Here is a 24,785-nt window from a genome sequence, read left to right on the forward strand (position 1 = left end):
AAGATTGCACCACTGCATTCCAGCCTGGGTGACAGAGCAAAACTCCATCTCAAAAAAAAAAGAAAAAAGAAAAAATTCCATGAAGTGAAGAGGCCTAAGAGCTCCTAATAAAAGTTTCCAATTTCCCTTGGTAAATCTAATATGACCACTTGGGTCACTGGCCAAGGTAGAGGTGACCGGTTCTGAAGGAGGCATTTATCAGAAGAAGCTGCATGAAGCCCACCATGCACCAGTCACCAAAGTGAGGCACTGGGACTCATCTCTCACTACTCACTCACTCTTGTTCTCCATATTTATCTGGGCTTCAAGCTGGGCTGACGGGCCTGCCTAGTCTGTCTTACTTCAGTCCTTTCCCCTCCATTCCAAGGGTAGGGATGTATTTTCATTTCTGAATCTCCAGCCTCTATCAGAGTGTTCCACACATAGAATGCTTTTATTTTTTAAATGTTTGTTGAATGAATAAACAAGAGTGAAGAGCAGTCAAGGAAGCTGAGATCTAATGAAAGAGAACAACACGTGGGCAGTATGGCGATGAACTTTTTAGATGGTTCCCATCAGGCTGAGACCCAGGTCTTAGGCAAACAACGGTCTCAGGTAGGCAGTTCTACTACTCAAGGGTAGGGGCTGAGACTCTAGGAGCAATGTCTTGTGCTGGGCACCACTGAAACCCTGCTGCTGCCCTGACCGGCGTCTGTGTCTTGCTGCCTGGCTGCGGGGTAGTCAGGGACATGCTTCTTGGTAGATGGGGCTCCCTTGGTGACTTGTGGGCCCCAGAAGTCAAACAAGCCCCTATTGTTTCCCTGGTAACATTGCCTAATAAAGGAACCACTTTATAGCAATTGAAAGTCTCATCCATGACTAAGCCAGAGAATAGTTCCCTTTCATGCTGAGCTATTTTTGATGGAATTAGTTGATCTTTAACTCTGACCAACATGTCTGGATTCTATTTCCATGACAGCCATCTGTTTCAAATGACTGAAGAAATTAAGACAAGGGGAAGACAGGGAGCTGTATAACTGTTCGAAGATCCTCACCATAGGCAGGGGAACAGAGCACGTTACAAATGTGGCTTTTCTTTTTTTAAGCTTGGCTTTTCACAGGGGAACAAATTTCCTGGGTCGCAATGCGAGGCAGAGCAGAATTGAGGGCAAACCCAGCCTGGGCCTTGTTTGTAAACATCTCTACTTGTGTGTTTCCTAGCCTTGTGACCTTTGACAAGTTATTTGACTTTCTGGTGCCTCACTTGCTTCATCTATGAGATGGGGATAATAATAGGACTGACCTCAGTGGCTTGTTCCTGAGGATGAAGTAGGTTAAATATAGAAAACACTTATAATTGTGTCTGCCACATGGTGTATGCTTAGTAAATGTTATCTGTTGTGTTGCCATTATTACTTTGATTTTATTGTCTCTCTATGTATGTGTTGCCAAGAATCACTTGTCCAAACCTCCGAGGAGCCAGATGTGTTTTGGAATGAAGAATGTTACAGGTTTTAGAGAAATAAAATGGTGCATCTCTTGTTTCATACACTCTACGTGGGGTCTGGAGGTCTGCCTCATAAACATGTTATTTCAACGGCAAATACATCAATATTCATATAAAATGGAATGAATAGACTATGAATAGTGTCATGTAAGTTCAAGTCATGTTACTAAATGGGTTTTCCTCAAAGTCAAAAAGAAATGTGCTTCTCAGAGTGTTGTGAATTTGTTCTTGTATAAGAGGAGAGGGAACCTTTGGTCATTCATCACCTTCTTTAGGACATTTCTGTGGTATGCTAAGTAAAACTGTGCATTTCCTGGGATGCCAAAAGCAAAAACCAAAACCAAAACAACCCTCGAAGGTTTATATACTCACCTCTGCATGCTCATGGAATGGGGAGATGCCAAGTGACTTCCAGTAAGATTTGGTGTCTATTTCCACTTTGTATATCCCTTCTACAAATTCCTCCTCAGTTGTGAGCCCATGCAGCTCTCCAGACTCACTGGTTTTCCTATAAGGTGTGAAAGTCTGGGTTAAGTTAGGCATGGAGGAAACAAATGGCATGGCAAAGTAATACCCCCACCAACACACATAAACGCGTTGTATGTGTTATATACACAATACACATAAACGTGTTATATACATTTCCCCTCAACTAAGTCAGAAGTAGGGAAAACTCATAACTGTCTGAAATTAAATGGCAAAAAGTTTGTAAAAACTTTTGAAAAGCTCACTGTAGATATTTTTCTCTGATAAGAAGAGAATGTAGGTATAATTTTTTTAATTTTTTTTATTTTTGAGACAGAGTTTTACTCTAGTCACCCAGGCTGGAGTGCAGTGGCGTGATCTCAGCTCACTGCAACCTCTGCCTCCAGGTTCAAGGGATTCTCCAGTCTCAGCCTCCCGAGTAGCCGGGATTACAGGTGCCTGCCACCATGCCTGGCTAATTTTTGTATTTTTCATAGAGACGGAGTTTTGCCATGTTGGCCAGGTTGGTCTTGAGCTCTCGACCTCAGATGATATGCCCATTTCAGCCTCCCAAAGCGCTGAGATTTACAGGTGTGAGCCACCGCGCCCGGCCGGGTATAATGTTTTCTTAAGAAAGAGTCCTTGTTGTTCAAGATTGATGATTGGATGGGATGTTGTGACCATCCCTGGAAGTGGCCACAGCTGTTCTAACTCTGCACTTCTCCAGGACAGCAGGGTCTCGCTCCTCTCCCTTGTGGTGTGAGGATACCTTTCAGAGCATCTGCACACCACCAGGGAGGGTCATTTGCACACACAGTGGAAAACCTAAAGTAGGAAGAAGAACCTGTATCTGACTCTTCCATTTTATATATTTGACCTCTCTGATAACTCTTTGCCAGCAACAAACACTAGGCAACTTCTATTTCCATGTAAGTACCAGCTCCATAGTTGAATGTTGGAAATTGCTTCCCATTAGACTGCAACAGCTATGACAGATAAAAATAGCAGTTGTCTTTACTGACTCTGATTGTGCATCTCCTCCTTTCTTCTTTACATTTTTTTTTTGTCCTGAAGCAAGGGAAAAGATTCATAAGAACATTGGAATATTTTTGGTATCCATTTTCTCTCTCCCTTAGAATAGTCCTGTAACCACTTTTCATGTTATGCTTGGCATTTTATATAAACATAAATGAATTACCAAATAAAAAGTCAGTTAAAACCAGACCTAAGAAAATGATCTTACCAATAATGGTTGAAGAATCGTGTGGTTCTTGGGGTTCAATTAAAATACAACAGAAATTCTTCTCTGAGGAGAAGTAAGTACTTAACAGTTCCTCTTCTGCTGGGTGCGAAGGGTCTCCTAATTGCTCTGTCTTTCGGTCAATTCGCTTAGGTTTATTAATATATATTTTCCTTGGAGTTTTTGTAGTGCAGGTAGAAAAACTCCATGAAAATTGTAAACTGGCTCATGAAGGTTAGAAGTCACTCTTGCACATGAAGTTGGGTGATCATGGGATTAGTCTGGGGCTGTACTTTGCCTCATGGATCCATTTCTTCTGTCTTTTTTTACATTTGTTTTAACTGAGCTTGACAGCCTCCAGCCCTGCACACAGTAGGTGCCCCAAAGTGTTCATTAGGCAAAAGCTCTGGGTTTGGGGTGATCCAAATGAACTACAGACAGATGCCTAGTCAATAATATTTCTGAATTCCTTTCCTTTCGTTAGTGGGTTAATACACATTGCACCTCTTTCCTAAAATTCTAAGACAAGGACTCTCACCTTTGGTGTTACCCAGGGACACCAGGGAATCTGTGAAACTCCTAAAATCACATATATGGTTTTGTGTGTGTGTATCTGTACATTTTTTCTGGGCATAGAATCTTTAGTTTTTATCACCTACATAAAGTGGTCTGTGACCCAAAAGGGTTGCACACCACAGCTAGAGGGGAAGAGTTCTGATTCCTTCTTTTCTCTACTGTCTGCCCCTAAATGATGCTCAGGTTCCTGGTCCCTTCCTAGCTAAGCAAAACAAAAAGAGGGCATCTTCAGAGGGCACACTTGACCTCTGCTCACGTTTTTCAATCTACTTGTAAATTCTTTAGCAGATGATGTGAGCCTCTGTCTACCAACTGAGGGGCCAATGGGAAGATAAAACCAAGTCCCGTGGGAGGGTTCTTACCCAGAGGCAAATGGCGCCCAGGTCTCATCAGCAGCCTTTTTGAACACGTTCACAGCCACATTGACGGCAGGACTGCCTCGGACGGCATCTAGAACTTTGACCATCAGAGGACACTTGGATTCATCAACGCCCTGGGTATAGAGAAGACAAGTGAGAAGTTAACAACATTGATCAGAGTGAAAGGATTTATTCTTTATGGTGTTAGAAATCTGGAACAAAACAAGAATTACACACTGATTCCATTATGAAGAACATAAGTGTTGACAGTTAATGAGCTTCCCTACTCAGTATAACACAGACATAATTGTTTCCAAAGCAAGAATGGTTTCTGCCTCCAGACACACTGCTATCAACCAGGGATGTGTATAATGAATTTTAAGGGAGAGAATAGGCCCCCTGAGAACAGTTGCCTTGTTAAACTTCTCCATTTGAATGGAATTACTGAAAAGATGTAACGTACCATACATAGGACCAAAACAGTTTTTCCTGAGATGATTTTAGTTGTTGCTCTAGTCACTCCCTCTTACCGGTTGTTATAAAATTATGTCAGACTATATCCAGACCCATTTTATAGATTAGTTAATCCTTCTAGAGTATTTAAGAATTAGATATCTGACTAAAATATTGTTCACTAAGCCTTTTAAAGATTAATCGGTAAACACATTTTGATTAGCTATAGGGCCAGAATATAATCTCATGCAGTTTGCCCCCCAAATACATTTTATAAAGGGATACTTTTCTGAAAATTCAGGATTAACAGCTTCCTTAATATCATATCTTTATCTCTATCATCGATCTGAGGAAGTGGAGATACCAGACATTACAAACCCAATGCACCAAAGCAATGAGGCAGAATCCCCAGAGTTCAAGTCCCAGCTCAGTAAGCTCAGTGGAACTTCATTCTTTTTGAAGTTTGAATAAATGATATTAAAAATAGATGCTGGGTACCCTTGCCCTAGTAACAAAAGCTGCTTGGCAAAGCTGGAAGGAGTCACTCCTACCTCATTTAGCATGCATTTTAAAGGTAGGAGCGGGATGTCACAGAAACACTCACCGTAGGACCAGCCTCAGACACAAATACCAGTCCAGCGAGGCAGAGGAGGAGCAGACGATGAGAAGCCATCCTGCCAAGAACGAGTGGACTTCTGTGATGGCTGCTCCCAGCCTGGGGCTTTTATACCCACTTCTCCTGAGCTAGGCTGCTTATCCCTGCCAATCTGACTCCAAACCTGCTGATTCTGATTATTGACTTAGTCAACAAAGAGAGAATAAGTAACCCATACAAATATGAACCTTGTCTAGAGAGATTAGAGCATCGGAACATTAGCTCTACAAAATATTCTTAATAGGTCATTTGACCAGTGAGGTCACCAGAACAAAACAATCAAAACAAAACAAAAATAGTCTTCTCCCTGTGTGACTCCGTGCACTAACATTCCTGGGGATATTTTTTTCCTCCCTCACATATTTCTATGCATGTTTTCCATTTTTATACATTTTTGTCTTTCATTTTTGATGCAAGATTTTAGACAGATGCAAGTTGTAATAATGCATTTCATGTTGAATGACATTTGGCTGCACAGGCTTAAATATAGTGCATTAGAAAATGTTTGCACTTGATGGATCCATGGGTCAACAAGGAAAAACCCTTGGCAGTGCTCACATTTTTAAAAGCCTACGTTTTAGCCAAACTCAGTCATTTGGAAGCTTTGCTTAGTCAGCAATTTCTCCACAATGTGTGTGTGTGTGTGTGTGTGTGTGTGTGTGTAAGGTCCACTTCAATCTAAGACAGAATGGCATCTTCCTTCCCTCCCGCCCTCCGTCCCTCCCTCCCTTCCTTCCTTCCTTCCTTCCTTCCTCCTCCCTCCCTCCCTCCCTCCCTCCCTCCCTCCCTCCCTCCCTCCCTCCCTCCCTTCCTTCCTTCCTTCCTTCCTTCCTTCCTTCCTTCCTTCCTTCCTTCCTTCCTTCCTTCTTTCCTTCCTTTTTTTTTGACACGGTCTCACTCCGACGCCCTGGCTTGAGTGCAGTGACACGGTCACAGCTGGCTGCAGCCTTGACCTCCCGGGCTCAGGTCATCCTCCCACCTCAGCCTCTTGCCCAGGCTGGTCTCGAATTCCTGGGCTCAAGCGATCTGCCTGCCTTGGCCTTCCAAAGTGCTGGGATTACACGTGTGAGCCACTGAGCTGGGCCAGAATAGCGTATTTCAACCTGGCATTGACGACGCTGAAATACAGAGAATGAAATCTTCTTTACTGACTCTCCTGCACTGGGCATGCGGGAACAAGGCTGCCAGCTGGTGTTTGACAGAATCAAACTTGCTGGAAGAAAGTAGAGATGACCGTGAGAACCAGAAGCCATGATTGACAACGGATTCTTTTCCTCCTGGCCGACGTATTAATGCAAGTCCAGAAATTATGATGATTTGATGATTCATTAATCACGTACAAAATCCTCTGTGTGTATGTGTGTGTGTGTATGTGCGTGTACACTAGCATGTGTGGCTTTGTTCATGGATAAACAAATCAGGTGTTTGTTCCTTATAAGACAAATATGTAGAAGACATAGAGCAGACAAATATTTTGGACAAATACATGCCAAGAGCGAGTCCAGTCTGGAGCACTAAGAGTTGAGGGAACATTCCCATAACTGATAGAGTCAGATTAGAAAAAATTCAACAAGAAATCATGAAGCACTGGAGTTTTCAGGGAGTAGTGGAAGGGATGGAAAATCCTTTCAGGAACATGGGAATGTGCAGGAGAGGACTCCGGGAGGTGGGCTCACCCCTCACAGCAATGAGCAAATGTAGTTGAGAGCATAACTAGGAATAGAGTCTTAGACCCTTAGAGTTTGACTAGGAAGCAGCAGCAGAAAGACTTTTGCATTTGGAGTTGGATAACCTGAGTCATTCGATCCCAGTTCTGCTGCCCCGTTTCCCGGATGACCTTCTATGAGTTATTTACTATCTCAGATACTTGGTCAACTCATTTGTAAAATATGAGTTGTAAAATACCTACTTTTCTACTGCAAAGGACTGTTCTAGTAATCTTTAATATGAGATGATGTACAAGCCTTTTGTAAACTGTAAGCCACTATCCTGGTGTAAAAGCATAACTAATAGAATTTGGTTCAACACCTCTGCCTCAGGGGAAAATCCTTTCTCAAATAACATCCCTATATATTGTCATCCAATATCCTCTTGATAATTTCCTATTGCTCAGAACCTGGATAGAGAGTCTTTTCTCTGGCTATGAATCATAAATATGTGGAAGCATATTCATGACCCAAGCAAATCTACTATGCATGCGTTTCAGCACTGTACCCTGTTGAAACTAAGAATCATCTCTTGTAGACCCTGTGAACTGGCAACCCTGGGCTGCCATCAGCCCATAGATATGTTATATTTGGGCTGCACAGTGTCTCTAAACATTTTGTAATAGTTGCTAAAATTAAAAATTGAGACATGCTGCATAAAAATTTGGATTTCTGGCTTCTCTTAAGAAATCAAAAAAGTTGGCAGCATTAGGCCCACATTTACACATGACAGTGATCATCAGAAGGTCACTCTCAGACATCACGACTCCCCAGGTCTCCCTGCCAATGCTGAGGCTAGGTGATTTTCTGGTGGCATATCATGCTTGAGCTTTTATCTTTTCTTACACACGGCCCATTTCTCTCATCTGGGCTTCTGCCCAGCCTTTGGAAAACTGAGTTTGTGATGGCTGGTCTTCCAACAACGATGTAAATAGTATTTTCTTTTTGCCAAATAGACATTCCCACTTCTGTGAATGAATCTTGTTTAGACATAGTTCCTAAGATCCTCAGCATCCTGAACTTCCTTCTCTGGTATACTCCCCTGGTCAAAGTTTCTCTTCAAATGTGATGCTCTGAACAAGACACAGTCCCTGAAGTAGATCAGGCCAACCCACAGGATGTTGAGACTGTTGCCTCCCTTGGCAAAGGCACTTTAGTGCAAATGTTGTACCCAGAATCCATCTGTAACTGTAGTAACTGTGACCCTCCCTTCATCAGAATACTACCTACTGTGATCTGTTGGTCACAATAATCTAAAATGACCTACATTATCTGTCATCCTGTGCTTTGATCATTTATGAATTTTAACCCAAATATGGGACCTTGTGTTTGTACCTGACATATCTCATCCCGTTAGTTTCAACCCACCACTTGATCCTTGATATGGTTAGGCTTTCTGTCCCCACCCAAATCTCATCTTGAATTATAATCCCCATGTGTCAAGGGAAAGATCAGGTGGAGGTAATTGAATCATGGGGGGTGGTTCCCTCAAGCTGTTCTTGTAATAGTGAGTGAGTTCGCACAGGTTCTGGTGGTTTTACAAGGGGCTTTTCCCCCTTTGCTTGGCACTTCTTCCTGCTGCCTTGTGAGGAAGGTGCTTTGCTTCCCCTTCACCTTCTACCATGATTGTAAGTTTCCTGAGGCCTCCAAAGTTATGCTGAACTGTGAGTCAATTAAACCTCTTTCCTTTATAAATTACCCAGTCTTAGGCAGTTCTTTATAGCAGTATAAAAACATACTAATACAATCCTATTGACATCATTTAATAGTTGTTCTGTAAATTCCTCTCTTAGAACACTTTCAGGCCATGCCCTTGGTCACTGACTTGTTTGCTTTCTGAACTATCATTGATCTGGAAATCATTAATGAAATTTGCATTTGAATAAGACAAGGAAGTGGGGAGAAAGTAAGGCAATTCATGGTACAGAGAAGATCCTAAATTTCATTGGAAAATCATTGATAAAGCTTACAGAGACAAAGATTATTTTTTAACATGAAAAGACGAGAGGGTACAAAAAATAGAATAAGATCTACTATTTGATAGCACAACAGAGTGACTATAATTAATAATTGTATATTTTAAAATAAAGAGTGTAATTGGATTGTTTGTAACTAAAAAGATAAATGCTTGAGGAGATGGATACCCCATTCTCCATGATATCCTTATTTTGCATTGCATGCCTGTATTAAAATATTGCATGTGCTCCATAAATATATACACCTACTATGTATCCACAAAAATTAAAATTAAAAAGATATAAAAATAAGAAAAAATTTTGGTAGAGAATTAAAGATTAAATGTAGGTAGTCTGCAGTCAAAGTGAGAGCTCTGGGAGAGGCAGCTTGCAGTGTTTTAGGTGAGAGAAAACCAAGGCTAAAGCATGAAGGAAAAAGCAAAAAACGGAGATGGAACGCATTATTTGTTAAATGAATGCTTGAATGGAACCAATGGCAATGACAAATACAAGAAAAATCCAATGTTTCTTGCCTAAGAAGCAATTTATGATAAGAGAGGGTTATAGGGCTAAACATATGCTCTCAAAGATAAGAAGGTCTTCCTTTCCTGTGTTTATTTGAGTTTGCGAAAGCTCTTTTCGGCGGATGGTTACAAAGGATCCATAAAGGGGAATGAATTAGGGTCAATAGTCACCACATTCCTGGAGGCCTAAGTGGTTGCTGCAGATACCATGTACTTAGGCACGATCAGTGGCTATCAAGATCCAATGCCTTAAAACAAAAGGAGCTCCAGTGAAGCATTTCAGCTACAAGTGTATGTCTTTTCTTAGCCACGTACTGTTTTTCCTCTCAATCTGACTGTGGGGCTGTAGCATAGATGTTTAATTGAGGTGAAAAAGATGAATTTGATGACAACATTTCTCCTCCTCCTACAGAATATGCTGTGATTAATGAACAAGTTGCCTGGCTCTTAGTTTAGGGTTCTTCTGCCCTCTTCCTTATAATGGGCAGGTTTATCTATGAAAATTTTTGATATTATAGATAAACTCTTTCTTCTTGGTTTATTTTCTGAGGGTGCATGTCAGCTGCCAGACAGTGATCTGTTGACACTGAAATGCCCACTAATATTAATGTGTCTAAGCTGATTACCCAGAGTGGGGCATAGATTAAATGTAGGTAGTCTGGAGTCAAAGTGCTGGGACTCCGAGTGCTGAGACTGGGCCTCATGGTGGGGTTAGGGGAGAGTGGAAATGATGGTATTTGGGGGCCCTGGATCTTTGCAGGTTGAATAATTCAATTTTGTCAGCTCCCCTTGAGGTGAATAAGCCTCAGGGGTTTGATTAATGGTAAGCAAATCATAAAAGATTCATGTTAAAACCATAATACCAATTTAATTAATAGTTAGATGGTTGCTAGGTAAGCGAGAAATTGGAGCAAAGGGCCCGGGCTAATTTTTTGAGAGTATTTCATCTGGACTGCAGGAGACCCTAGGAAAGTTATCTGACTTCTCTGTAGCACATACTTTTCTTGTGTTGGGAATGCCTGTGTCTGCCTTATCTGGCATGCCTCTCCTCCGCCAGTGTTGAATAAACACACAAAAAGCCTTTTCCCTTATCTTCCCTTCTTCCCTTGTCCATGTAGATAACCAGCCAAGTAAAGGCAAACATTATCTAGAATATATTAATTAGCCCATATTTTATATTTGTTAATTGTAGTTTGAGTTTCTTGGTTGAATTTTGGGGGCCAACCTAGTTGGGAACAACCATTGAGAACTCCCTTGTGTAAGACTCTTCCACAACCCTTAGCCTGCAAGTTGCCATGCCCCATATTTGTGGACTGTATAACCAAGAGTGGCAACTTCAGTCCCACCCGTGGCTTGAGAACACACCTGTCACAGTCTGGGGGATTTTGCTGTGTATCAGTAGCTCTGATGATTCAGGCAGGACACCCATGGCTTGGTCCAGGTTCATATCTGTCTTAGTGATCACACACGTGTTAGAAGATTTTATCCATAAACAGTTACTAGACACAGTTAGAGTTTTGGCTTCTAGAGTTACTCAAAGCTCACCCACCCCTACCTACGAGGTGTATATGCAGACAAAAGAGGAAGTTTAAAATGTTAAGATATTTTTTTGAAAGAATCTAGTTGACAGGTTTCCTTTGGGCTTTTTTTTTTTTTTTTTTTTTTTTTTTTTTTTTGCCCCTGCAACTCTCATGCAGCTAGTATAGCAAAACAAGTTCGAGGTTGGAGGCTACCATGATCTGTGAAGGAAGGAGGAAGTGGGGTGTGGCCTTCTGGATACGTGATATGATATATACCATTTCCTCTCCAAACACATCCTTGTGATGTGGAATAACTTACCCCATTTACCAGGAGACCGCACTAGAGTATGGGTCAATTGCACCAGCCAGAATTAAAGAGGATTTATTTGGTTGACTCTGTGTCTGTACTTACATATCCCTTAGATCAGCTATACTGATTCTGTGGCCATAATCCACTGTGCATGGTTCAGGATATAGATTTTGGTTACTTCTATTTTCTTTCAACCTTGGAACTGAGAGAGATATTTTAAATTCAGCAACTAATTTAAAATAAGCAACTATTAAGCATCTTATGTGAGTCAGTGTGCTAGCCATCACTGTGGGAGCTATCCAGAGAGGCATGGCCTTCAAATTGCTTATAATTTAATTATTAAGAAAATACACATATGAAAAAATGCTCAACATCACTGGTCCTTAGAGAAATGCAAATCAAAACTACACTGAGATAGCATCTCACACCCTTCAGAATGGCTACTATTTAAAAAGTCAAAAAACAACAGATGCTGGTGAAGTTGCAGAGAAAAATGAATGCTTTTACACTGTTGGTGGGAGAGTAAATTAGTTCAACAATTGTGGAAGACAGTGTGGCAACTCCTCAAAGACCTAGAGGCAGAAATACCATTTGACCCAGGAATCCCATTACTGGGTATATACTCAAGGGAATATAAATCATTCTATTATAAAGACACATGCATGTATATGTTCATTGCAGCACTATTCACAATAGCAGAGATATGGAATCAATGCAAATGCCCACCAATGATAAACTGAATAAAGAAAATGTGGCACATACACACCATGGAATGCTATGCAGAAATAAAATAAAATAAAATAAAATGAGATCATGTTCTTTGCAGGGACATGGATGGAGTTGGAAGCCATTATCCTCAGCAAACTAACGCAGGAACAGAAGACCAAACACCACATGTTCTCACTTATAAGTGGGAGCTGAATGATGAAAACACATGGACACATGGGGGAACAACACACACTGGGGCCTCTTGGACTAGGGGCAAGTAGAGGAGGGAGAGCATCAGGAAGAATAGCTTAATACTTAGGTGATAGGATGATCTGTACAGCAAACCACCATGGCACACTTTTACCTATGTAACAAACCTGCACATCCTGCATATGTACCCCAGAACTTAATAAAAGTTAAAGAAGTAGGAAAAAATATGCCCAGTCAACAGGAAACAGTTGATGAGGTGGACGATAATTCACAGAGGGAGGAAGTAACTTTGGGGTCGTGGAAAGCGTCTGTGAAAAGGTGAGACTGAAGCTTGATCATCAAGGAGAAATACAATCTACAGAGGAAAAAGAGAACAGTGTGTGGAATTCCTCTCCCATACAAATGGGAAAGCATTTGAGAGCTTCAAGTTGTTGGGGATGGAAGAAGAAATTAATGGTGTGAGTGCTGTGGAACCAGGAATGAAGGAAAATCCAGAACCCAGGTGTAGTAACCAAGCATAGAATCTGATGAAACATAAGTGTTAATGGGCTAGGGTGAGAAGGTTGGACCAGGAGTGAGGCAGTGGGATAGTCCTGGAGACAATGGAACAAGCAGGTCAGGAGGGGTAGGAGTAGTTCTAGAGCCTGGGATCTGATGCATTCTGGGCCGTAGAGACATCTGAATGCTGTGCTTCTTCAGTTTTCCACATGCATAAAAATAATTTTTATATAGATAAAATTATATATATTATATATACACACATATTTATTTTGTGTGTGTATGTGTGTATATGTATCAGCATTTTGGGATAAATAGAAGACGACTGCTCCATTTGGAGATAATGACCCCAGGGAATCCAGCTGCCCCAGGCCTCATTTGGCAACTAAACCTGGTCTGGCAATTTCAGCATAACACACTGAGGCCTAGTTAAGAGTGTTTGGCTATGATATTTGTTATTGCTATCATAGATGTTATTGGACTCTTGGAGCCTCTTCAGAGAAGGAAGGATGAGGGAGTGTCTCTGAGCACTAAGTTTATAGGAAGAGACAATTTGTTTTTCAAGACATAGAAACCAGAATGAGCACAGGTGCAGAAGTCGAAGAACACTAGGCGTGGCCTGAGAACAAGGAGTAGAGCAGGGCCTACCATGTGGATTAGATGAACCTAATGAGATGAGCCAGAGACGCCATTTGGAGTCAGACTGTGGAGGATCTTTAGTGCTCTCCGGAGAAGTTTGAGTTTTCTCTGTAAGTAAGAACATAAACCTATCTGGTAATTCGGGCTGTTACCCACGGAGCACTCTACCTCCATGAGGTGGGGTGCCCCGTTGCCACTAGGGTACCCAGGTAGAAGCTTGCTGACCCGCAGGCAGGAGTACTGGGGATGGGGTTTGGCAGTGAGTCGGAGTTGGCAATTCATGACCTTCAAAGTCCTTTCCACTAACAAGCCTATATAAAGGGGTTATTGAGAGTTCTGAGAGTTCTGGGTTATTGACAGAACACAAAAAAAGGGTTATTGAGAGTTTTGGGTTATTGACAGAACAACAGGGTGGAAACTGGAGAGACTAAGCCTGGAGGAGGCTGGAGGAGAAAAATATACAGGCTAAGTGGCCATTTAGGACACTAATATGGTTGTATAATCAGTAGGGTCCAGCCTGTGGGTCAAGGTTACCTGCACCCCTGCCTTTCTGGAGTTATTGCAGATTCTGCAGTCTACATGCACACTTGTATTTTCTCAACAAAACGTTATTGAAAAGACCTCTATTATGTGAAGGTCTGAATATATTTTATCATACTTTTAAAAGATATATTGCACTATCATTTACATATGGTAAAATTCTTTTTTAGGTATACAGTTATATTAATTTTGACAAATGTATGTAAGTCATGTAATTAACAACAGAATCAAGAGTTGTAATATTTCCATCCAAAAAGTTTTCTCACACCATTTTGTAGTGAATTTCCTCCTTCCTCCCAGCCTCTGGCAACCACTGATTTGTTTTCTGCCTCTATAGTTTTGCCTGTTCCACAAAGTCATACCCATTGAGTCCTGCAGTAAATAGCCTTGTCAGTATTGCTGCTTGAAGTTGGCATAATTCCTTTTAATATTCCTCCATATTGTTGCATGTTTTTATTAACTTTTTCTTTAATTTGCTAGTAGTATTCAATGGAGTAGATATAATGCAATTTATCAGTTCACCACTTAGCAGACATTTCAGTTGTTTCCAGCTTTTGGTGATTGTCTCATACATTTGCAAATGTAAAAAACAATGTTTATGCAAAGATGGAGAATATACCTAATAACGATAGGTAGTATTTATGAAATGGAATGAGTTGCCCAAGAACTTAGAAACTGTGATGTGAGAAATACACTAGGAAATCAGCATGTCGTGAGAAAAGCAGAGCCATGCCACATCAGCTCAGTCGGGGCTCTTAACCCGGGCTCCACAGATCCTTGATGTCTGTAAGCAGAATTCAGGAAACCTGTGATTACTGGATGAGAAAAAAATTATATCTTTATACAAGACTTTGATTGCAGTTTAGCATTTTCTTAAATTATGAATGTAGATAATAAGCCAGAGTAGTTATGAGCAGTAACTGTGACTTTATCACCAATAGAAATCACAGATATACTCATATCACATACAGTTGATGGATACATTTTGAAATATTCTTTATGCTCATTGCTACTTTAAAATTATGACACCCAGGGCTACATTTTGTAACTAATAAAGATGCACATATATTACTATATGACAATTTAAGAAATATTTTAATAATGGCATTTCAACACATTTGGTTTCCTTTGTCATCCTCTGTATTTAATTTTATGCACAATAAGGTGAAGAACCTGGACACAGAGACAGAATAACCTCCCCCAGGCCATCAAGGCTTGACTGTAATCGAATGGAATCTACGAGCACGTGTAAAGAAAATGGCAGTCATCCCTGGAATTTGTTAGCAGTGGAAGGAAACAAAAAAGGAAGTTGTAGTGTGTTGGCTTTTTGGACTGAAGATTTATAGTCTTATGGGCAGGACTTTTGCTGGAGCAGGAAACACTGCTGCAAAGACTTCCTACACAGATATGCCAGAAAGAGAATATATTAGTCATTCTGGCCTGTGTGGCTGCAGGATTTCTTATGGAATATTACTACATTGAGATTCTTACTTATGCTTTAGCATTTGTGAGCTTGGTTAGTGAGTCCGTTTCTGAAATTTCTAATGAAACTGTGATTCTGAGCCTCCCCAGTGGACTTTGGGCATTGGTCAGCCTGAATGAATTGGTAAATTCATCCAGGTAGCCCTGGAGAGAGAGTTAGCTGGCCTCCTCTTGGAGACATTGACCTCAGTAAGCACCTCTCCTACAATGTCAACAATAGTAATCTCGGTGGGGGTAGTGCCACTGGTTATAGAAGGAAGGAATGGATGCAACAGACAATGTTGAGCAAAGACTAACAGCAGAGAGACAGGGTGTTGAGGAAGGTGAAAGTCAGAATGATTCTCTAGTTTAGGACCCAAGAGGATTAGAGAGGGTCTCCCCGACAGAGACCCAAGAGAGTGAATCAAAGTAACATCCAAGTAAACTGAAGATTTCATTTATGACAAGGGAAGTCATTGACTATTTAAAGGCAGAGGCTTAGGAGACAATGCAAGTTTAACTTTAATTCAATGTCCTTGCAACAAACACATGCGTTCCTCAAACAAGGCCTTTGGTGTCCTGGAAGAGACAGTCTTAGACAAATGGACCACGAGAATGGAACAATAGAGGAATGCTTAGGCTGATCTACTTCATCCCTCAGAGATGGAGAAGTATGACTGGTTTTTCCAGTTGGCAGGATCCTGAGACCTGAGTGAACAAAAGGGATTGGCCTACAAGTCAGGCTCCATCGCCTTCATCCTCACAGGTGCAAACTCCTCCCTCTTCCCTGACTTCTCAGGGTTTTGCTCTCTTGTGCTTCCTTAGACTCCTCCACTCAATCCTTCCACTGAGTACCGACAACTTCAATCCCACTGTGCCCAAATTCACCAGTATCCTCAATCAGTGCCCTAGATCTCTGTACTTCATCTTAGTTGGGATCTGGGTTCTCCCAGCAAGTGCACTTCTCTTGAGCTTTCTTCAGTGCTACCAGTTCCCCCATCTGATCAAGAGATCCTGGAGCCCTCAGCACTCCTATTTGGGATTCGCTTATTTTCCCTATCAGCCTATGTCCCGTGATCAGTCGTTTCTCTCACCTGGTGCCCTAGATGCCTTCTGTCCTTAACCTTCCCCACCTTCTGACCGAAGAACATCCATGGGAGGAGGCAATGTGCTAAGCTTGCTTAAGGGAAAAGCAACAACGTTGTCTTGATCATGCCCTCAAAACATTCATTTAATTCATGTATAACCCTTATTATAGCTTGGTAATTCATACATTCATGTGCATACTGTATTTACTCCTTGTTGCATTTTCCACATATTTTTAAAGACTTGCATTAAACATTCAACCTTCATTTCTTTCGTGAACCATTTCTTAACCCTTCTTTTGCTTTCCTCTCCCATTCAGAAGGAAGTTCATTGTTTCTTCTGTGTTACCCCCGTCTTTCATTCTTCCAGACTATTGTTCCTATTTTGACCTTGATCTTAATTTATTTGTCTTTTTCTAACATTATCTATTATCTACTCTCTATTGTCCTTTCTCCTTCTTTCTCCCTACCTTTTCTAGGTCTCTGTGCCTGAAAACTAATTCACGTCACCCCAAGGCAACACATCCTTCCCAATCTTTCTACAGCCTTTGACTAGGATTCTGCCTCTCTTACTTCTATCACTGCTGATGATTAATTTACTGTGCCACTTCTACTTTCTCATCATGAACAGCAGTGATGGCAGTCTAGTTTCCCCACCTCTTCTTCTTACAGGGCTTTTTCTACTTCAAGGGTGCTGGTATTCTTATCATCACCAATTACAAAAGCATTTTGGTCAGGCTTACACCTTGATCAGTTTCACCCAGAGCTGCTCTTCACCTCTAAGTAGGGCTGTGTGGCTCTGGTCTTACTGTCCCAGCCTCACAATCTGAGTCCCTCAACTCTCTTAGCATTGCCAATAGTGCCTCAAGCGCAACATGCCTAAATCTGAACATTGCATTTCTTCATTCCCTTCTCCCCTCGCCCCATCATTCTTTCCCTAAGTGAAATCCCCATTCTCCTGGCTAGTCAAGGATAGAACCTCAAGAGTGAATGCTTGAATTCTGCCTCCCTTAACACCAGACTTCAAAAGGTAATACCAATTCTACTTCCAAAATATTTCCCCCATCTCTTACCTTCTGTTTCCACAACTGCCAACTGAATTCAAACCTTCCCTGTTAATCATATGGCCTTTTGCAATTATGTCCTAGCTGATCTCCTTACTGCTAATCTATTTTCCATATAATCTTTTCTATAAGCTACTGCCAAATTAATCTTCTTAATGCATACCTCTGATTACATCACTTCTCTCTACAAAAGCTCTTCCGCACTCCTCATGGCCAGCCAAATAAAGTCAAATGTCCTTAGTCTGACATTCAGAGATGGCCATGACTTGGTTTTTTGCTTTGGCCCTTCAAAAACCAGTTGAATCCTGGGCAGAGCCGGTGACAGACCAGCCCAGGGCCCTCACCCTTTCCTCATCCATTCTCCCTCACACTTCTTTTTTTTTTTTTTTTTTTTTTTTTGAGGCGGAGTCTTCACTCGGTCGCCCAGGCTGGAGTGCAGTGGCGCGATCTCGGCTCACTGCAAGCTCCACCTCCTGGGTTCACACCATTCTCCTGCCTCAGCCTCCCGAGTAGCTGGGACTACAGGCGCCCGCCACCGCACCCGGCTAATTTTTTTGTATTTTAGTAGAGACGGGGTTTCACCGTGTTAGCCAGGATGGTCTCGATCTCCTGACCTCATGATCCGCCCGCCTCGGCCTCCCAAAGTGCAGGGATTACAGGCGTGAGCCACCGCGCCCGGCCTCCCTCACACTTCTAATTGTCTGAAGGAGCCAAAATAGTGGAGTGTTGCTGAAGGCAGTGGTTACAGAGAGAAAAGGCCAGGTGAGACACAGTTATGGGAGTAGGAATAAAAGATTCTGGTGACATCAGAAATGGAAAATGAGTGAGAAGAGCCAAAAATGTCTCGAGTATTTTATTTAGCCTGGAAGAATGTTTAGATAGAAAAGCCATTAGCTTATGTGATTAAAAGTATGAAAGAAAATGAATCTGTTTTTGGACATGTTGAGATAAAAAGGTTGATATGTAGGTATCCATGCCTAGAGGACAGCTGGAAGTGACAGCCTAGGAGATGGAGCTTGGACGAAATCAGGCTGGAGATGAAGATTCAGCATGTGAGTTCAAATACAGCATTTGGAGGTCACCACTAGACTAAATTATTTTATTTTATTTTGTTTTATTTTATTTTATGGACAGGGTCTTGCTCTGTTGCCCAGGCTGGAGTGCAGTGGCATGACTATAGCTCACTGCACTCAAACTCCTGAGCTCAAGTGAGGCTCGTGCCACAACACCCAACTAATTTATTTATTCATTTTTGTAGAGATGAGGGTCTCACTATGTTCCCCAGATTGGTCTTGAACTCTTGGCCTCAAGTGATCCTCCCACCTTGGCCTCCCAAAGCACTGGGACTACAGGCATAAATACCAGCCCTGACCCCAAAAGCCTTTAACAATAAGAAGTCCAAGGATAGAGCACTGGGGTAAACCAACTTTTGGCCAGTGATAAAAGCAAGAGAAACCTCAAGTAGAGTTTTCTCCAGGCAGAAGTTAACTCTGCTATGCAGTGCTTTGTACCTCTGTTGAACATTTATGCCATTCCATCAGAGTTGTTTGTTTTCACTATTTCTCTTTCTTGGGCAATGCCTTCTTACTTTTTGCATCCCCAGTCCTGGTGCAGGGCCTAGCATGCAGGAAATGCCCAGTAAATGCTTGCTGAATGATTCAATAAATGAATGAAGTCAGCTGCAATCACAGCTGGGTCTTGCTTTCTCTCTTAGTGAACCAACACTTGCACTGCCCTCTATCCTATTTCTGGCATTCCTGATTCCAGCTCAACAATCCAACTGCCATTTTTCCATGTTCTTGATTGCATGTGCCCAACTGAGCCAGATTGCTTCTGAGCCCCAGTGCTCCTTGTTCCATCCACTAATCGTGTCCTTCTTTTCCCACTTGCATTAGTTCATTTTCACCAGACTGATAAAGACATACCTGAGACTGGGTAATTTATAAAGTAAAAGAGGTTTAATGGACTCACAGTTCCATATGGCTGGGGAGGCCTCACAATCATGGCAGAAGGCAAAAGACACACCTAACATGGCAGCAGGCAAGAGAGCATGAGAGCCAAGGGAAAGGGGAAACCTCTCATAAAGACATCAGATCTCGTGAGACTTGTTCACTACCACGAGAACAGTATGGGGGAAACCGACCCCATGATTCAATTGTTTCCTACTGGGTCCCTCCTACAACACGTGGGAATTAGGAGAGCTAAATTTCAAGATGAGATTTGGGTGGGGACACAGCCAAGCCATATCACCGCTCACACGCCTGTGCCCACCTTCCATTGCCACCCATCCTTTTCCCTGGGCTTCTATATTTGTCTGAGGATTATTTCTTCATCTTTAATTTTCAGACTCAAATGTAAAGCTTCTTTAGGATGGTTTAGCAGGATGAACAGAAGCCTTTCCCCCTGACATTTAAAAGCCTCTAAAATGTGCATTCTAGAAGATAAATTCCCCCTAACTTACATAGCCTAGAACAGATTTGGAAACTGGAACAAACTTCTTTGTTCTGAGTTTTTAGATAAAACTTTTGTGTCCGTGGGGTCAGATGAGCGACTTTTCCTCCCATCTAATCACACATGCTACCTCAGTGGATCTCCAAGTATGGACCCTAGGTCGAAAGTATCACCATTCCCCCAGGGAACTTGTTAGAAATGTAAATTCAAGGCCCCAGTCCGGAAACACTGAATCTGAAGCTCCGGGGGTGGGACCTGGCAATCTGTGTTTTAACAAGCCCTCCAGATGATTCTGATGCTAAAGTTTGAAGGCCGTTGTCTTAGATGCAACCAATAACCAGGAGTGAGGTTGCGCCATGGAATCTAGAGTCTGGTGTCTTTGAAAGCTTTGCCATCTCCTAGCTGGGTAACTTTGGCCTAGTCACTTAACCTCCTTGGACCTTAGGTTTTTTTCCTCTAGGAGATAAAATTTTTGAGTCAGTTGATCTCAAATTGTAGTCATTTTATTCTATGGCTTTGTGAGCACCTCTGAAGACAGCAGTGGCAAATTCCTATTTTGTTAACAGGGCAAAACTTCAGGGATGACTAGGCACATTAAAAAGGGTAAGCTGACTGGGGACCAGGTGCATAACTACCTCTGGTTTCCTCTGACTTTGCTTAGAAACAAATCCATTTGGCCTGGTGTCCAAGGAGGACATCTGGCCTCCGTTCATCCGATGCTAAAGTTCTGTGTTGAGAGAGGCAAAGCAAATGATCTGTGACATGTGGGTTCTACTGAATCAGGCTCTCTTTAGTTTGCACAGAAAGATTTGTTTGCAGACAGTACTAGCTTAGGAAGGCTGGTGCAAAAACAACGATCCACACAGGTTTCCACAGGCAGATGAGTTACCCAGATAGTGACTTGGTGCTGCTGTGTCATAGTTACTTATAAATTCACTAGAGGAGCTTGTTCATTGTGCTCTCAATTCAAAGAGTTTAAACTATAAGGTCACTCTGAAAATGAGTGCTGATTCTTCCAGAGAAGTAAACCATGTCATTAGCTGCCTGTGTAGTCAATACAATTCCCTCGGAACACAATACAGCTTCTGTTCTTTTAATGCATATTCATGCCAACACTATAATTCTTCAGTTGGGATAAATGTTTGCACAAGAAAACAAAATTAATTTATCCATAGCTTTATCTGAGTCATGTATAACCTCACTTGGCCTTCTCTCCACTACTTAGTTCTGAGAACTGCTCCAAAGTCATCCTGAAGATCAAGTGTGATTGCTGCTGATTGGGGTTCACAGTTTTCCTGATAGCACAGTTGCAGTCAGCCTACTGCGTTTACAGTCTCTTACCTCCATCCCTGTGGTGCTGTGGGGCTGAAGCCAGCTCCTGAAATGGGTGAGCTGTCCACCTTGCATTGTGCCCATCCCCTAGAGTCCTTCCTTCACTGCCCGCCTTTGTCTGGAGACCTCAAAGGCGACAGACACAGCGTTTGTACTTGGAGCTCCATATGGTAACTCATTGCCGAGTTTTTAAGTTTACATGAGTGAGTAAGTGGAACATGTCTGTGCATATTTGGTTTTTGAAATCTCTGTCTTATCAGGGTCAGCTGAGGGAATATTGATTTAAAAACTCAGCTAGGACTTCTGTGGACAGGGGATAGTTTGAATTTTTGGTGTCAACACTTTTTTGAGCCTTCTAAACATCTCCCCACTTTCTTTTACTGGAGCCATACGCAGATCTGTCCACAACCACCCTGGCTGTAAGTGAAGGCTGCTAGGCAAAGAAATGATATTTCACTTGAGAGGCAAAGTAGTGTAAGAGGAATTTGTATGAGCTTTGGATTTTCGGAAAATGTTGGTCTGAGTCTGACTTTGCCTGAGTCCGATTTGTACTAGATTATTTACTTGTGTTTTCTTACACAGCCGACGAGGCTTAGTGTTCTTGTCTGTTAAACAGTGACAAGAATAGCATCTGCCTGTTAGGTTGGATTGAATTCAATAGTGGATAAGAAGCACAACACAGTTTATGGGCCATAGTCATTCATGAATACTGGTCCCATCAGGTAGAGGTGGAAATGGGGATTGGCAGACCTGCCCTAATTTTTATTTGATCACTTTAATCTTTGACTTTGTTTGTTGTTCAGTAGAGAAAGTTGCAAGCCTATGGCTGTCTGGATCCAGGCTCCAGCCTTTTGATAGCAATCACTTTATCATGACTCATTTTAAGACCCATTTCATTTTTGCTCTGAATGCAAATACAGTGTCAACAATATAATATGTAAATCCATCAGAAGTTGGACATTTATTAACTTGATAGTTGCCTCATGGTTTATAAGCATGTAGAAATGTAGGGAGTTAGTGTGGCATTTAAATGATGCCCCCATTTATTTTAGTGGGACATGCTAAATGGCTATTGCGCCAAGCAGTTTGTGAAAATAAAGGCAGTGAATTGGGTCAAGGAAAGAGAGTTTTGTTGTGTCTGTTAATACCATGAAATATGAAACTCGGTCCTCATCTTTCCTAGCTATGCAAGGGTAGGGCTCTGAATAATCCTCACTGGGGAGAGAGAAGGATTGGAGCTGGGCCTCATTGTTTATTATAAACTGAAATAGAACTATTTAAGTCATATTTATGGATTGTGCATAATTTCAGTTCCCAGCAAATTGGTCAAGAGTGACAGTTGCATCAGTTGCCTTTAAACTTTTCCCTAAGCTTTGAACTTCTGCAAATTCAGAAGCTAATTTTTGGCAGACTCAATGACTGTGTGTTCATAAATGGGGAACTTGGATTCTGGGCTGCAGCTAGCAGCATGCCACCTGACCGTGAATGAGGAGAGGAACAGCATTCATGTATGGATCAGTAGTTCCAAAATGTTCTAATATAACATTGAAATTCTTTCAAATGTCAAAAAATCCTGGGACCTGAACTTCTAATATCTACTTATTTAAAAATAAGTTTATAACAAAATGTTAATAAAAAGACAGTAATGGCTTTAAATGACTTTGTATTTTATTCTTTTAAATTATTATTTGAGACAGGGTCTCAACTTTGTCACTCAGGCTGGAGTGGTGTCATGTGAACACAGCTCACTGCAGCCTCAACTTCCTGGGCTCAAGCAAACCTCCCATCTGAGCCTCCAATTAGCTGGTACCACAAGCATGCACTGCCATGCCTGGTTAATTTTTAAACAATTTTTTTGTAAAGACAATGCCTCTTGGCCAGGCATGGTGGCTCATGCCTGTAATCCCAGCACTTTGGGAAGCTGAGGCAGGTAGATCACCTGTGGTCAGGAGTTCAAGACCAGCCTGGCCAACATGGTGAAACCCTGTATCTACAAAAATACAAAAATTAGCCGGGCATGATGGTGGGTGCTTGTAATCCCCACTACTTAAGAGACAGAGGTGGGAGAATCGCTTGAACCCAGGAGGTGAAGTTTGCAGTGAGCCGAGATCACGCCACTGCACTCCATCCAGCCTGGATGACAGAGTGAGACTCCGTCTCAAAAAAAAAAAAAGAAAAAAAAGAAAAAGAAAAAGACAATCCCTCTTCATGTTGCCTAGGCTGGTCTCAATCTCCTGAACTCAAGCAATCCTCCCACCTTGGTCTCCCAAAGTGCTGGGATTGTATACAGGCGTGAGTTCTCATGCCTGGCTTATATTTCATAAATCAAATGTATGTATGTGCGTTTGAAAAATGGTAACCCATTTCTGGATGAATGTCGGCTCCAGACCACCTGAAATGGTTAGGCCAAGGATGGGCAGGTCCTCTGCTGTACCTTTGTGCCCTCAGACTCTGGAAGCCCAGGAATGGGGAACGAGAGCACTGCCTTCCCTTGGTCCTGAAGGGAAGTTCTCGAGGGTTCTCCTGCCAGTGCCTACATAGATGAGAGCATGCTGGGACGTGGGGAGGGAGTTCAATCAGTGAGTGAATGCCCATCTTGAAGGGTGAAGTTCTGTCCTAGGTCTTGGCTACAAGGAAAGTGTCTAGCATAACTGTCCTTGAGCAAGTGAAGCCTCTTGTTTGGAGAGTGTCAGGAACCAAGGTTATATACTCAAAACCAGAGGCATGTGATAAACTGCTCTGTTGGAGCTTTCGACTGAAATTGCCCAACACACTTGGGAAAGGGGGAGCTCTCAGTATTCAGGTGTGGCATTAAAGAAGACTTTGTGGAGGAGATTTCACTGGGGTCTGGAGCAAATGATAAGATTCAAAGATACAGAAACAAAGCAGGGAGAAGGAGAGGGGAGTTCGATCACTGAAATTTTCATTACCCTTTGGCCATCTAGAGACTGTGTGCACTTCCCCACTTTCCCTCCTTCCCTCTCTTTCCTTGTTTTCCCCCTTATCTCCCACATATCCATCCTGCGAGCTTGTTGTCACTTGTACCTTGCTAATAGCTCTAGCAGAGACTGTGAAGAAGCATAGAGAAGTAGATCTTCTACAAGAGTATATTAAGTTAGATGTGGTTTGCTCCTGCTTGGCTGGGATAGCAGGTTAAAGTAGGATCCTGGACCCTCTAGACCATCCAGGGGCTAGTGTCCATAGCCTCAATGCTCAGTTTTTAGAACCCTCGGCACAATTGTTCTGGAAACCCTCTCCTGTTAGATACTTCTTGATTTTGCCCCACAGTTATTGCACTGGGTGCTGCCTGAGCAGCTTTTATAGCCAAATCGGAGATTAAGATCCAAACCTTGACAGCAGCTAGACTGTGCCCTGACCTGGGCTCGCAGGAGGAATCTGCACTGTGCCTGCTGCCCTCACCCAGACCTCGTCTGGCCTGGAAGGAACCTCCTCGCTTCCTCTAGGGCTGTCTGCACAGGCCCAAGGCCCAAGGCAGTCTGAGGAGGAATGGGCCTGGGAGCCGGTAGCTAGTGGGGAACAGGAAGCAT

At 42.2% G+C, this 24,785-nt stretch overlaps 1 protein-coding gene across 23 annotated transcripts in view; it reads right to left on the reverse strand.

The window, feature by feature from the left end:
- The window catches only part of TTR (transthyretin), a 1,143,467-nt gene that overhangs the window by 1,709 nt on the left and 1,116,973 nt on the right, over positions 1-24,785 (reverse strand). For 16 of the 23 annotated variants that reach the window (XM_050768294.1, XM_050768305.1, XM_050768293.1 and 13 more), the window contains exons 2-4: positions 5,184-5,278; positions 4,130-4,260; positions 1,859-1,994 (exon numbers count right to left, since the gene is read on the reverse strand). In XM_050768294.1, the coding sequence (XP_050624251.1) occupies positions 1,859-1,994; positions 4,130-4,260; positions 5,184-5,252 (336 nt within the window). In that variant the 5' untranslated portion in view covers positions 5,253-5,278. The remainder of the gene's footprint in view (positions 1-1,858; positions 1,995-4,129; positions 4,261-5,183; positions 5,279-24,785) is intronic. The other 7 variants (XM_050768304.1, XM_050768306.1, XM_050768284.1 and 4 more) reach the window with 1 other exon arrangement.

The sequence above is a fragment of the Macaca thibetana genome, chromosome 18, assembly GCF_024542745.1.
Source record: "Macaca thibetana thibetana isolate TM-01 chromosome 18, ASM2454274v1, whole genome shotgun sequence".
In the NCBI taxonomy this organism is placed as follows: domain Eukaryota; kingdom Metazoa; phylum Chordata; class Mammalia; order Primates; family Cercopithecidae; genus Macaca; species Macaca thibetana.